The sequence below is a fragment of the Arachis ipaensis genome, chromosome B10, assembly GCF_000816755.2.
Source record: "Arachis ipaensis cultivar K30076 chromosome B10, Araip1.1, whole genome shotgun sequence".
Lineage (NCBI taxonomy): Eukaryota > Viridiplantae > Streptophyta > Magnoliopsida > Fabales > Fabaceae > Arachis > Arachis ipaensis.
The window spans coordinates 17,793,590-17,809,631 of record NC_029794.2 but is presented as its reverse complement, the minus strand read 5'-3'; the positions used below and the strand labels follow the sequence as shown (position 1 = coordinate 17,809,631).

Below are 16,042 nucleotides of genomic sequence, written 5' to 3'. Positions count from 1 at the left end.
TATATTTTTTTATTTAAAAGAACTATTTATAAAAAAGGGTAGTTTTGTCATTTATAAAAAAATTTTATTAGAAATGACGATTTTAAAATGAAATGTAATATTAAGAATGATTCTAAATCAAAAATTATATCAGGAACGGTTTTGATTCTGACCCTCAACGTTAGAGACCAAAACAATACTTATCCCAAATTTTTCTCACCTTAATTGTACAACAACTTTAGATGGATAATGCATATTACTTTCCACCATCAATGTTCAATGATTTATAAGTAGAAATTTTTTTTCTTTTTATTTTGTTCAATGACTTATTTTAAAATTTTTGTAGGAGAATTTTTTCTTTTTATTTTGTTCAATGACTTATTTTAATTTTTTTTATAAAAATTAGCTTATTATTTTTACAATCTCTCACTTAAAGTTAATTTTGATAAATTTTTAAAATTCATATTACTCATGTATTCAATAGGCCATAACAAGATTAGCATCATTTTTTAGTGTTGATTGGCTTTATCATAGCATCTGTTAGATTATCTTTAGTGTAAATCTTCTATATATCCACACTCTCTTCTTCTACTACTTCCCAAATAAGGTGATATTGTACTCCAATATACTTTGTTCTTGAATAAAAGGCTGGATTCTTTGCAAAATGCAAGGCACCCTGATAGTTACAATATATAAGAATCTTTTGCTATTTGTGTCCGAGTTCTTCCATTAACTTTTGGATCCAAATAGTTTTCTTGCAAACTTGAGTAGTGGTCATATATTCAGCTTCTATAGTAGATAGAGCTACAATCGTATGTAACTTAGATAGCCAACTTACAGCTCCTCCTACAAGTGTGAACATATAGTCTGTAGTAGACTTTTGTGTTTATCAAAATCACCTATATAGTCTGAATCAACATTTTTCATTGACAATGAGCTCTGGTCTTCCAAAATATAATGCAACATTTGAGATCCCATTGATGTATCTTAGGATCCTTTTAACAGCATTTCAATGCTTTTTACTCGAATTTGTCATAAATTGATTTACCATCGCAACTGATTGGGTAATATCTAACCTTGTACAAATTATGGTATACATAAGGCTTTTCACTGCTGATGCATATGGTACTCGAGAAATTTTAATCCTCTTTGCTTTACTACTAGGACACATACTTGAGGATAATTTAAAATTCAAATGAAGTGGAGTTGAAATTGACTTACATTCTTACATGTTGAAATGTTGCAAGATCTTTTTAAAATAATTCTTTTGAGATAGCCAAATCTTTATGTGAATTTACATTCCTAAAATTTTGTTTGTTGATCCCAAATTTTTTATATCAAATTCTTTAACTACTATGTCTTCAATTCTTGAATTTGATCTTTGTTGGGGTCTATTACTAACATGTCATTTACATATGATAGCAAAATAGTAAAATTATTATTATTAGACCTCTTATAATAAGTACAATGATCTAAACTAATAAGTATGTTGTATCCAAATTAAAGTTAATAATAAAAGAATCAAATTTCTTATACCAAACATCCCTTAAATAAACCGAACTTTTATTTTAGAGTCTTGTATATATAATTAGCCTAATAATTAAGATCCACTTTTTAATTTAGATATGAAAGAGAGAATGATATAGGATGTAGTTATGGAGTATATAGGTGCTTTACGCAACTTTGGTGTCAGATGTAACACCCTAACTACCAAAGCTCACACTTCCGGCTGCGCGACTCTGATAGCTCGGACATTACGACGACACTTATGCTATTTAATACTAAAATATGAGCCTGTTTAAAACTTTAACCGCAATACCGCTCCCAAAAAATTCTTTCATTCAATAACGTACATCCATAAATACCATACAACTTACAAAACTCATAAAGAGTACATCCATATATACATATATATATATTTACAAGCATTAACCAACACAATCCCTATCCCTCTCACAGAATATATCAAGATAAAGGCGAGGGTACAATAAATAATCTATATCAATACAGAACATATCAATAACTAAATAAACTCTTCGTAACTTCTGCGCCCATATCCTGAAAGGGGAAAAATGTAGGGGGGACAATCAGAACCCGACTCGGCTTGCTCTCTCGAAAGCAGAAACCGCTACAAGTGGCATAAGCAAACCGGATTCTAACTCCTAGAACCATTAACATCGCAAATACTTTATTACACGAAACAGAGCACTAACGCAGGGCTTTCAAAAATCAAAATACTCACTGAAATCACAAAACGAAGCAGTCGCAGCTCCCTATCAACCCGGCAGTGGCTCCGTCAGTAACCCCAAGTGACAATCGCGAGCAAAAACCCCGGTGACGGTAACTGTAACAACCACGCGGCGTTAACAACCTTTCCGAAATTCCAACAGAACAGAAACCAAACTCAAAGAACTTACCGGCAGTGGAACACGGTGGCAGCAGGGTCTCAAGTGGTAGAAACTCAGCCCGGAGCTCCGGCAGCCATGGCAGCAGATTTTGATGGCACGGCAGCAAGGGCGGGGAACCACCCACCATCATCGCGTCTCATCCTTTCCCGCTACTGACAAGGACAGCAACCACCATAGCAACCCGGCCCAAGCAGCGGCTTCCAAGGGCAAAGGCGGCGCACTCACCCAAAACCCAAATGGAGCAACGGTAGGAGCGGCGGCCAAGGATTCCGGCGGTAGTGGCGGTTCTGAAATTAAGGCTATAAATAACCATATGATTTTGAGACTTGATCATAATAAGACTTTTTCAAAAGCTCCGGGTCTTACATCAGAAGTTAAAATCGGACCGTCCGATTTGTAAGAGGTATAGAAATCGGACCGTCCGATTTTTTGGTACACAAATCGGACCCTCTGATTTGTGTTTAAAAAATTAAAAAAATTTGGGATTACACAAATCGGAGGATCCGATTTATGTACATTCCACAGTTTTAAAAAACACCTAAAATTACGATATTAAAGTATATCACACATCTCATTTCCATATCTAAATTTTTTAGCCGTTAAGATCATCCTCTGATCCCTATTTTGTTTTTTATTGTAACAGTTTTTTTTTCCAAATTTACTGAAAGAACCTACTCAAACATTTGTGGTATTGGGCGCGGTATCACTGGTCCTGTTCTTTATAGATCGAATTTTGTGCGGGGTCAACATTTGTCATATTAAACTTTGGAAATCATGATAGTAACTTTGATTGTTTGTTTAATTTTTAAGAATGTTTACCTACATACCCGTAGGTAGCTAGGAATTTAAGATGGTACCAGTGCAGAAGCATGGTTGGAGATAGGGTTCTATCCGTTGTTCTTAATTTGTTTTATTTTTTTCTACTTGACTCGGTTTTTAACCTGTAGTAAAGTAACATTTTTTTTTTTAATCCTTTCATCACTTAAGTCCAACCCAACCCCAACTCATTCATGTGTGAGACTAAATTAGTAATTTGGTTTCAGAAGATACATATGGCATTAGTTTAAATTTTAAGAATTTTGTGATATCAAGTTATAGTCTCTCCAAAAGTATAAACCATTTAAAAAATAAACTACAAAATGCCATTTGGAAAACTAAATTCTTAGTCTAGTCAATGTGTTTAAATAGGTAATTTTTCAAAAAGAACATTTATTAAGTAATTTTTTTTAAAAAGATCTTTTAAACATATAAAAGTAATTTAATATTTGACCATTGAAAAAATATTTTTCAAAAAAATAAAAATTGTTATTTTCAAATAAAGATTTTTAATTTATTTTTTAATACTTTTAATTTTGCTTTAAAAATTTTCAAGTACACTAAAGTTTTTTAATAGAGATATTTTTCTTATAATTTAACAAAATGCATCATCATGTAATTGAACAATAATAAATTATGAAAAGTAAAGTGTTCGACGACTTATTAGCTTAATAAAGACTACAAAATATGAGGTGGCAAAGCGGGTTATTCGTCTCGCCTTATCACGTCCTGCGAAACTAATGAGCTGAACTTGCTAAACTGCCCTGCTATAAGGTGGATTGGCAGGTTAGTAGACCGGCCCACTTACAATTTTTTTTAATTACAAATATAAATAATTCAAATGACAAAATATTACATCTAAATACTGTAAAATTATTTTTCTAAATTATTTAAATTAATATAAAAACATAGACAAAGTAAATTACCCATTCACCCTCTAAAATTCAAGAATCATAAGCAAAATTTCATTAATCAAGAAATCATGAATCACATTTTTGAATGAGAAATTATTGAGTGCCACTAATTTTTAGTAGTTTTTGCTATTACTTAATCAACACAAATATTAAATTGTCTTTAAAAAAAATAAATTTTACTAATTTATGTGTGCAAACTCTGAAAAACGTGTGTCAAACTGTATTAATTCATGTGTGTAAATTCGGATAAATATAGGTACAAACTATATACTTTTTATGTGCAAAATTCCAGTAAATATAAGTGCAAATAATTATTGAATAAGTATTGGCCAAAAATAAAAATATTTGCTGATCATGTAACATTACTCTTTTTGAATATCTTAGGAATCAGGATAACAAAATCATAGAATATTAAAAGAACATCATCACTAATTTCAATTTGAGAAAAGAATCATTTAATAAAAAACAATGGTTGCTTGCACTAGTAGAGAAGCTACTGCGGTGCTACTCGTGGTTGAGAAAGATAGCTGGATTGCTGGAGTGAGGGGCTGGGGAAGAGGTTGAGAGGCGAGTTATAGTGGGGTGAGAGAGAGCTTGAAGAACATCGCTGCCTGCCACCATGAAGAATGTCATTGCCGCCATTGCTGGTACTTTGACAAAGAGGGACATTACTCTGGGAGGGCGTCATCGAAAAGTGAAGAGAGTGGCAAAGAAAAGGGCGTTACCGTCAAAAGAGAAAAGAGATCTGAGACTGGCAACTGAGATTTGAGAGAAAAGAAGAGAGATTTGAGATTTTCAAAAAGAGAAGAAGAGAGATATGAGATTTGAGAGAAGAGAAAGTGACAAAACTAAACGCTAATACGCTGTGGCCTGTGCAACTCTTTACATTTTATCATTTTTTCTAGATACCCTTTACAAAATAAAAAGAATAGAGAATGGACAAAAGTACACATGAATTTTCACATGGAACTAATGTACACTCTAACGTTTTAATGAATCATGTGCATATACTAATATCAAGCTTCAATTCGTTAGCCACTTTTACTCTTTCGTCACCTAAGTAACTTTTGCAGTAGTAATGACTGCTAGGTGGCACGTTATTTGCCTTGGTAGCTTTGTGTATTGTGTGATCTCATTTTCTAATGCTCTACAATCCTTGATTAATCCCATCAATTATTTGCAGCATCTTTTTCATCTTTTCTTCATCCTTCCATTTGCTTTTTTCTACATACTTCCATTTGCTTTCTTCATTCTTCTCCTGAATTCCACAAATTTTCTAGCATCAACAACTTCATCAGTCCAAATAAAATAATCACACCTCAATTCAACCTACTACATTCATGAATCCGAGAATATTTCACATAAGTTGCATAGCATTTATCATCGTAAACAGAATAAGAAATCACATACCTCCCATAATGGATAACAAAAAAATAATCTCCCTAGATTCCACTTCGTCGCAGACTCAAGCACCACTGTGTCAAGGCATGCAGACACTTGACATTGTTGTAGTCGAACTTTTTGTTCTTCCTATTCCTCGCAGAAGAGGAGCCACCATAAGCACTTGCACAAGTTTAGCGTATGTTATTTCTTTATTGAGATTGTGACATTCTAGTACATTAGAGTTTACAAATACCCAATATGAACTCACGTAAAGAAGATTTAAAAAGATTTCACTTTAACGTTTACTTTTTTGTATATTTTTATTTAGAATAAAGTATCGTTTTTATCCCCAACGTTTGGGGTAAGTTCCAATGTTGTCCCTAAGGTTTCAATCGTCCTATTTAAGTCCCTAACGTTTCAAAATTGACTCAATGTTGTCCTGCCGTTAGGGATCTGTTAACAGAATTGACGGCGGGACAAAATTGAGACGATTTTGAAACGTTAGGGACTTAAATAGGACGAAAACGTTAGGGACAAAAACGATACATAAAAATAAATTTTAATTTAATTTTATCCTTCAATAATATTAATTTTTTACTGTACATAGTATTCAATTATTTTTTAATTACATCTAAATAAACTAAAAATCTTTAAGAGTAAAATTATCAAAAAAATAATTTATTTAAAATAAAAGTAATATGATTAAGTGTAATTTACTTAGATGTGATTAAAAAATAATTGAATACTATGTATAGTAAAAAAAATGATATTATTGAAGGATAAAATTAAAATTTATTTTTATGTATCATTTTTGTCCCCAACGTTTTCGTCCTATTTAAGTCCCTAACATTTCAAAATCGTCTCAATTTTGTCCTGCCGTCAATTCTGTTAACGGATCCCTAACGGCAGGACAACATTGAGTCAGTTTTGAAATGTTAGGGACTTAAATAGGACAATTGAAACGTTAGGGACAACTTTGGGACTTATCCCAAACATTGGGGCAAAAATAATACTTTACTCTTTTATTTATTAAATCCATCCCAAATCACACAATGCACATATCCACCATAAAAATAACGTACCACCTGGCAGCTAATACTAAAAGTTATTCAAGTGATGGAAGGATAGAAAGGACTAACAAAATTTGATATTAGCGTATACACATGACTCATTAAAATATTGGAGTATATATTAGTTTATACTGTGTGAAAATTTATATGAACTTTTATCCATTCTTCCTACTAAAAAAGAGTTGTTGGGTTGTTGGGCTAGCCCGTCTCATCTTGCCAGAGTTCGTAAATTCAAAATTTGAGCCAAGTCTATTTTTTTAACGATTTTGGTTGGTCGGTTCGATGACTTTGGCCCGATTTACCACTCTTATTAAAAATAGACTATTTTATTCTATAAATCCATACAAATATACATTGTAAAAAATATATATATGTGAAATGATCAACATTATAAAAAATAGAGTGGAGTTAGCATTTTCCGAAGCACACTAGTGTTATTACATAGATAAAAAAATCAATTAAGAAAATGTAACAAATAATAGTATGACTCGAGTAAGAAAAGAAAACGTACAACAGATAGTAATATTATTATTATAGTATAATAATGACTTGGGTGTGAAAATTAAATGACATGAAATCTAAATTAAACTGAGTGGTGGCAATGAATCGTTTGTACATATGTATGCAAAATAATAATGGAGAAAAGATAAATTGGTTTCTGATTTTTTAGTTTGTAAACATTTAAGTTTTTGAAAATTTGAAAATATATTTAAGTTTTTAATTTTTTTAAAATTGGATACATCGATCTCTGGATTTAATTTGTCCTATTTTAAAAATTCTCTCACGTATACATCTATATCAATCAAGTCAGTATAACAGAAGTCACGTTTGATTTTTCGTTGAATCTGACAAACCCAAGTGAATATGAGGGATCGATGTGCCCAAATTTTTAATAAGTCAGAAAATTAAATATATTTTCAAATCTTTAAAGACTTAAATATTTGTGGATAAAAAAGTCAATGACTTATTTATCATTTTTTTGTAATAATAATAATAATAATAATGATTAATAAATTAATTAATTAATTAATTAATAAAATTCAGTATAGCTCTTCATCAGAACGAATATTATATTAGTTCCGCATGAATGATGAAAACTTTACTATCCATGATAATAATTCTCCGTTTGTTACTATTTTTACAAAAGAAAATTATATGGTACAGATCTAAATCTGTACAGATTTAAAGATTTGTTTTCTTAAACTACACTTTCTAAAGCCACACTTTTCACTTAAAACCGTAGCTCTTCACAAAGAAAAACGTCACCTAATGGAAAAAAGTAAATTAGAAGATTTAAGAGAAGAAATAATTAAGTTATCAAAATTAATAGATCAAAAATTAATGATTTTAACTAATGTTAACTGTAATGACACCGAATTCTTAAAATCAATACAAAATGATTTTTCTCAAAATCTTTATTTTACTATAAGTTTTATTGAAGGACTTCAAAAATCTGAAAAAACTTATTTTTCACACGGAATTTCTAAGAAATGTTACCATGGAAATGATTCCCCACATCTTTATCATACTTTTAACCCACAATTAAATTCTATAGTAGATATGCTTGAAGAAATATTAGTATCTATAAAATTTCAAAGAAATAAGGAAAAAGAAAATCCAAAAGAAGAAAAATTTCAAAATATAATCAACATAACAAAACAGACTCAGAGACAGACTCATAAATGTAGCATTATTACTCAGTTTCTGAGTCTGTTTTATAATGGCTGAAATCATTAAAAAATCCACCCAAGATAAAAAATATTATGTAATTTATAATGGCCCCATGAAAGGAGTATATGATGCCTGGAAAAAAGCAGCACCATTCACACACCAGTCAAAGATAATTCATAAAGGAGGGTTCCTAACACTGGAAGAGGCAAAGAAATCCTTCAAGGAATATGAAGCTCTTCATCCAGAGCAAACCCTAAAAAGAGCAGATAAAGCTCCAATTCAAACCCAGAGAACAGGGATAATAAGAAACATTCCTACAAGGGCTGAAATCAAGGAAAAGAAAAGGGTCTGTAGATCTAATCTCAGAGAAACCCTTAACATAGTCCTAAATTGGACTGAAGAAAAAAGGGCAATTTTGGGATATTATCCTGTTGCCAAAGAACAGCTAACAAAGCTGGTTATATTTCCAGATGCTTCCCACTACAAAAAAAGAAGTTTAAAATGGCATTTATATTACAGCGGTTTCAAAGAACCGCCGTAATATTTGGATATTATGGCACTTTTGGTCGCTGCCAGTAATAAATTTGTATTTGATGGCGGTTTTAGTCATTATGGCGGTTTTGAACCGCCTTTATCACTTGTATATAAAACACACATTGAACATTCCTAGTTACAGAAACACTTGGTTGAAAGTTGAAGCTCGTGTACGACGCTACTGCAGTGACCTCTCTCTCGTGTTCTCTAACGATCTCCTCCAACGAAGATCTTCTCCGGTGACATCTCCTCCAGCGACAGCTTTCCGGTTTATTTCATAAACTATAGACATACATTTATTCCATTGTTCGAATCCTAACTTCTCTCTCTTCCCTCAATATCTTATAGTGTTGGCTTTGGCTGTTGTGCCTGTAATTTCTGTTGCTGTCTGTAAATTTAGGCATTTGCTGCGTGAACTATCTCACAAAATTCAAACTGCAGCTGCAGTAGCATCTTCAATTGCTGACGTATTTCTCTTCCATCAAACCAACATTAGGAGATGATATTCATTTCCAATCTAATCTTAATTTTGCATGCTGCTTAGAAATCATTTGGTGCCATAAGAATAGTAAGATCTTTTGCCCAAGAAGATTATGAAATTTCATGCTACTTTGAGAAAGTTAGTGAGACACACAGCCTTGGCCTTAAGCAAGCTGTGAGTTAGTCCTTTCTGGTTTGATCTATGTGCTACTTTGTACACTAAGTTATTTTGCCTATGCATTTTAACTTTATCCACTTGATGTTACAAAAAGTCGTTGGACTCTTTTCTGGAGGCCTTAATGCAGCGTCCACACTTTCTGTTATCGTAGCAGTGGGATCTTCTATATCTTCTATATCTTTTTTGTTAATCACAACCTGTCTAATAAGAATAAATGGCTACCGGAAACCTGGTTTGATTGCATTGTTTGATGTTGATGTCACTCTTATAGCCCCAAGGAAGGTATTTGTTCTTCTTGAGCCAATGGCATTAGTATTGTATAGATAAAAATATATATATTAATGGAACAATTTGATGTGGTCTGAGTCACATTTATTGTTTACAAGTAGTTTAAGGTTACTAATTTTACTTGCGCCCTCAGCGCTAAGCTTAGAGGTAAATTTGATTTTGGTCCACTCTTCTATTTTACTTGCGATTAAAATGGAAGCTTCACTTCTAATTAAGAAGCTATAGACTCTACACTATGACATATTATTATATCTTAATTTAACATTATAAATTTGTTTCTCTGTTATTCTGAATTAATATGAATATGATATGATTCTTTCGGCTTGGTGTATATCTAGAATAAAAATGTATAAAAGAAAAGTCGTGATGCTTTTCTTTTCGCTGAATGAATGATTTATTGAATTTAATATATAATAAGTACAAGCTAAGCTTGAATATATATGATTTGAAGTGGCATGAAAGTCACTCAAAGTAATGATATTCTGAAAGGGTGCAGCTGTATAAACAAGACCAAGTTGAAAAAGTATATTCATATCATATGCCATATATATTCAATTTCACTCTCACTCAATATTATTAGTTTAATTTTGCCTCTACTATATAAAATACAATACAAAGGACATGAGAGAATGAAAAAAAAACTACTTAATGTAGACCGTCAATTTTTTTTTTTTTTACTTTTTTCCTATAATTTTGACATGAGTGATATTTCATTATTATCTGAATTTTAATTGGTAGGTGACAATTTGCAATACACAAATGAAAGCTATAAAATTCAAGGTGTCTATGGAAAGCATTATTTTTCTCTTAATAATTATTTCTCTTTTTCTTTGAAAAGATACCTCCAAAACCAATGAGTGGAATAAGTGGCTTGATCTTATTCTTCTTCTTCTCACTCCCAAATGAATGGTGCCTCTTCAATTTTTCAACTTCAAGTGTAAGCAGTTGTGGTGACGGTGAAATAATATGAGTTAATGAGGGTGTATTTGCAAAAGTCACATGCCTTTTCTTTTGCAATTCATCATCATCAAACTTTGTTACATTATTTTTATTTTTATTATTCTCCATGTCCTTGACATCTTCAATAATAACCGGTTCTTCTTCTTCTTGCATTATGGGATGATGCTTATTATTATTATTATTATTATTATTATTATTATTATTATTATTATTATTATTATTATTGCCCATGGATTCTTGCTTCAATTGTTGAAGCTCTTGCCTTGTGAGTTCAAGCTCTTCTTGCAATGAAGAAAGACAATGCGCCATTGACATGGTTTCTTCTTTAGCTTTTTGAAGGTTTTTCTTTGTCTCTTCAAGCTCAGCTTCAATGGCTTCATGCCTCAGGTTCAAAGGCTCATCAATAATAACCCTATTTTCCATTATTTTGTAATAATGCACTCTATGTGTTTGTTATTTTGCTTCTTAGAAATTGGAATCATTTAAATATATATTTTGTTGTCTAGTTGTTGCAGCTGAATCTTTAGCTCTGACCCTGCAAGCATCTTGCAATTTAAAAGATTCAAAAGAACTTTTTGAAAGGTTATTCCAATATTATTAATTTGTTATATCGTTGGATTTAACTTTTGCTATATCTGGAATCCTGTTATATTTCAACCTGCAGATGTCTAAATGCGCGGAAAGTCTTACTTCCTGATGACCATATTCAGGTTTGTTGTTCCCTGACAAGTAGTTTACTAGCTTCCACTTTTCATTCTATTTAACTTTCAAATTCCTCCAAATTTTTTGGCAATAAACTGATGCATACACAAAGATATTGTTTTATTGCATCTATGCTTGCAATGAATATGCTGGCTGAAGTAATTGGTTCTCTTTTGTCTGGGTAAAATTTGTGCAGGTGGATTTGACACCGCACATGCAGCTGCTGGGTGAGTGAGCGAGCCAGCATATATATATTTCTCTCTCCTCACCTTTCTTTCTTTTTGTATTAATTCATTTTTCTGCTTTGGACAGTGCTTATGATAGAGCGGCAATTAAGTTCCACGGAGTGGAGGCTGACATTAACTTCAACATAGAAGACTACGAAGAAGACTTGAAGCAGGTGATTCATCAATTAATTAATTCATTCATTTGATTTGCATCTCTATTCTCCAAGTTTGATACATTACGGTGGTGTGTTGTGTAAAATAATAAATAGATGACGAATTTGACAAAGGAAGAATTTGTGCACGTGCTTCGGCGACAAGAGGTAATTATAATTTTTTTTTATAGTTTCTTTTAGAATACTATTTAAATATTTGTTTAATATCTAATTTGTTGAAAGCTTAAACTAAATGCTGCCCTGAAACAAAATTGATACTCTTGATTAGTGGTTTACATCTTAATAGAGTGTTCAGATTTAGTTAATGCCCAAGACTGGTTTAAAGTGAGGATTTATTAACTTTTTTCGAAGTTTATTCTGTATTAAGTGTAAATAATTTCAATTTATATCATAATTTCATGATAGTTTGAGGGATTGTAGTTTACTCAACTGCCAGCTCATTCAGTTAGAATTAGAAGTAGTTAGAAGCTGTTTAGTTAGTTATACTAGATGAATAGTTAGACTTAGCTAAGTGTAACTCATACATGTATATTAGCATACCCTGGTAGTACAGTGACTGTTTATTAATTAGAAAGTTTGGCTTTGTCATCACTTTAGATTCATTACTGAACTTTCAGTTGTAGAAATCAGTCATATGCTTATTAGTATCCATCAGTTGTGGATCATTTGCTGCTTCCAAGGTTTTTGTCATTAATAACCTTTCTAGCTGATTTATTATGATTTTTTTGGATGCTGAGAATGTGATCAAATTAATAACAAGTATTAGAATGCACTGTTACTGTTATAAACAAATTAAAGTTGGTTAAATTTCACTCATTAAACCTTTTAAAATTTGAGTTGTTTTGAGGCTGTGATTCTAAGCTATTTTGAAGTGTTGTGTATCTTGGTGAATATTATAAATCATGGCAAACAAAACTTTCAACTTCAGTGTTCTGATTCTTTTTTTTACAGTTGAATGATTCAAGATGGGATTCAGATTATGAGAAACTGTGGAAGCCTCCACCAAATCATGGCTTTCTACCCTGCACTAAGCTTACTCCTAATTATACAAGTAAGAATTCTAAATTTTTATTGCAACTTTTCAAGTATAATTTTCTTTGGTAACTCCTTAACCATGTCTCAGTCTCTTTTTAGCTTCTCTTCCTCTTCCTACTTCTCCCTTGCTATTTTTCTCCTCACCTTCTCAACCTTCACTGGCAGATTCCCCTTAATCCAAAGGTCTTGTTAGTTCCACCTGCATGCCCTTGTTTTTCTTGTTATTTATATATATCCCTTTTATCCTACGCATTCTTACATGTTCTTATTAAAATAATGTTGCAGAGATCAGCAATATGAATATGTTTTCTGAAGACGACGAAGAAGAAGAAGCGCAACAAGGTATAGAAGATGGGATGCAAATCAGGTATGCTTTACTCCATATTTCACATACAAGATTTGCATGTGGCCCTTAATCTCTAGAAATAAGTATAGAAGCCTGCATTGGCCCAATTTGTATTTGTTGATTGATATATATAGATTCTATTGAAAGCTGATCTATCCAGTGTTCCAACAGATGTGGAAGCTAAATCCAAATGAGACCATGGTAAAAAATTACTCCGGTCTGTGTGTAATAGTAGAATCTGCCAAAGGTAAAACTGTGAAATTATAAACATTTCTCAATTGGATAACACTTTTATAAGTCTTTACGGTGCTTCTTTGTTATTCTTAATCCAAATTGGTCATTCATGCAGATGGTATTAGTCCTGGTGGGATTTGCTCTTGGATTGCAAAAGGAAGAAGAGGTGAATAGCCAACCAACACTTTAGATGAATCTTAATAATCAATATATCATTCAAGCATTTAATAGAGTCTTAATTCCTTACTATATATACGTGTTTAGGTGAACTGTATGTTGCTTTCTTCAATTTAAGTGAACAAAAGACAGTGATAAGTACAAAGACATCGTCTCTGGTTGAAGTATCTTTTTTTGATGAATTGAACCAATTGAGAACTTGATTTGCAGAGAGCATAGATGTTCTTTTGCTTAATGCTTCATTATTTAAGTAGTTCTTTTGCTTAATGCTTCATTATTTACAGGAAGGAGGCATAGATGTTTGGGAGCATGCATATTACTTACAGGCAAAATTTCGGGCTTGGTAGGTAACTGGTGATGGCATGATTGTTGTAATGACATTATTGAAGGCCTGTTTTTCTTTTCAGTGTGATGGTTATGATTTATGAAATGTTGTGTTAGCAGAATGTTGTGTGAGAAAATCTGCTTCCTTTCTTAATATATTCTTGATGATTTCATTGATTGAGATGTCTCTTCATTATAAGATGAAACTAAATGAGTAAATGACCCTTTTCTCATAGGAAGCTAGAGCTTTACTAGGAAGCCTTGAATATCAGAAGGGTAATTTTGTTTATTATATTTTCAAATTATATTTTTGTTGTAGGAATTGAATCAAGAGAGTGAGATTTCATCGCCAAAAGAGTTAGGAAGTAGGTCTTCTGGAGCAAGCAATAGAGCAGCATGAAATATGATGGAGATTTTATGTATTAAGAGTTACATGTTATGACATTTATAGTTGAAAAATTATGTTATGTTTGATACTTTGTATAAGAGTTATTACTTTTGATTTCTAATACTAAAAAATCATATATTATGTTTAATACTTTGTTTCTGAGTTATATAATATTTTGTTTATGGATTATGATTTCTAATAATAAATATTATTTGTTTAACACGATAAAAACGAGGGTAAAAATTGCATTTTTAAACGATAAAAAAGTGTCACTGTTAGGGTTAAAACGGCGGTTCAAAAATGCCGTTTTAACCGACTGAAATGCCACTATTAGGGTAAAAACGGCGGTTCAAAAATGCCATTTTAACCGACTAAAATGCCATTCTGTGAGGGTAATAATGGCGGTTTAAACTGCCATTTTAACCAACCCTTAAACCGCCGTTTTAACCTAGAAATAACGGCGGTTTGAACCGCCGTTTTAACCCAGTAAAAAACCGCCGTTTTAACCTGGAAATAATGGCGGTTTGAACCGCCGTTTTAACCCAGCAGAAAACCGCCGTTTTAACCTCAGGGAATTGTGGCGGTTTTCAAAAACCCGCCGTAATAACCAGAATGGCGCCCAGAATTACGTCGCTTTTCAAAACCGCCGTACTTGGTAATAATGGCGGTTCAAACCGCCGTAAATACAAAAAAAAACCGCCGTTTTTACCAAAATTTTTTGTAGTGTCCCCATCTGACACCTATCAGTTTTTTCAGTATGGATTACTTGATACAATCTTAATTTTTAATGATCTAAAAATTATTAGTGAGTTTCTTGCGGGATTCGTTGATGCAGTAAAGAGATTTAAAAATATGATTGATAATGTAAATCCAAGGGATATATCCCTAAAATTTACAAACAGTCAACCTATTTTTAATGAAGAAGAAGAATGCTTGGTTCCAGCACACCAAGTAATATTCATGTCCGTCTTCCCAGGAAATTTTCAACCAATTGATCAAATTCAAGATTTAACAATTTACAGTCATGAGCCCATCTTGGATATGCTATACCTTTATCAACTGAAAATCTTGGAAGATCTGTAAGTTTGGCTTATAAATTTCATAGAAAGAATCTAATGGAACAAGATAATGAACCATTTTCAATTACATATGCAATAAATTATGCTTTAACAAATAGCCATCATAGTATAATATTTAAAAATAGAGAAAGAATTTATGTCGATGAATTATTTCAGAAAATTGTAAAAACAGAAATACCAAAATATAAAGCTATTGAAAATTCAGTTCTATTACTAAAAGAACCATCAGGAAAATTGGTTTCATCAAATTTTTAAATAAGAGAATGTAAGATCCAGAATCTTTGAAAAGTCTTATTATGATCAAGTCTCAAATCCTACAGTTATTTATAGCCTTAATTTAAGAGATTATTTTATTAAGGATAATTAAGGCAAGTTTTGATTTATTGAACTTGAGATAAGTTATGATTATTATCCAATTTTATAATTATTGGATTATTTTCTATATTTAAAGTATAAGGTTGATAGTTATGAAATAATAAGGATTTTATAAGATTTGGATTAGATAAGTAATATTTAAATATTATTACTGCTATTTTGGAAAAATGAAGAAATTAAGTATATTATTTCTAATTTTTTGATTTGGGCATTTTATTGAAAGTAATTTGTAAAAATTGACGAGCAAATAGTATTTTCTATATACATCTAGTGTTGGATTTAATTTGGGTTTCAATTACTA

General features: G+C 31.7%; 1 protein-coding gene and 1 long non-coding RNA gene across 2 annotated transcripts; both read right to left on the bottom strand.

The window, feature by feature from the left end:
• LOC110267397 lies at window positions 2,062-2,503 on the bottom strand. Its single transcript, XR_002354951.1, has 3 exons — window positions 2,397-2,503; window positions 2,222-2,323; window positions 2,062-2,141 (listed from the first exon to the last, which is right to left on the bottom strand). It is a non-coding gene; the product is annotated as an uncharacterized LOC110267397 (long non-coding RNA).
• On the bottom strand, window positions 10,125-11,263 carry LOC107623390 (nucleomorphin-like). Its single transcript, XM_016325630.2, has one exon. It carries the CDS (start codon window positions 11,102-11,104, stop codon window positions 10,529-10,531), a length of 576 nt encoding a protein of 191 aa, XP_016181116.1. The 5' UTR covers window positions 11,105-11,263; the 3' UTR covers window positions 10,125-10,528.

What these genes read in the sequence shown, in the direction of transcription:
- LOC107623390 (XM_016325630.2), bottom strand. Translation starts at nt 11,104, where the DNA reads ATGGAAAATAGGGTTATTATTGATGAGCCTTTGAACCTGAGGCATGAA.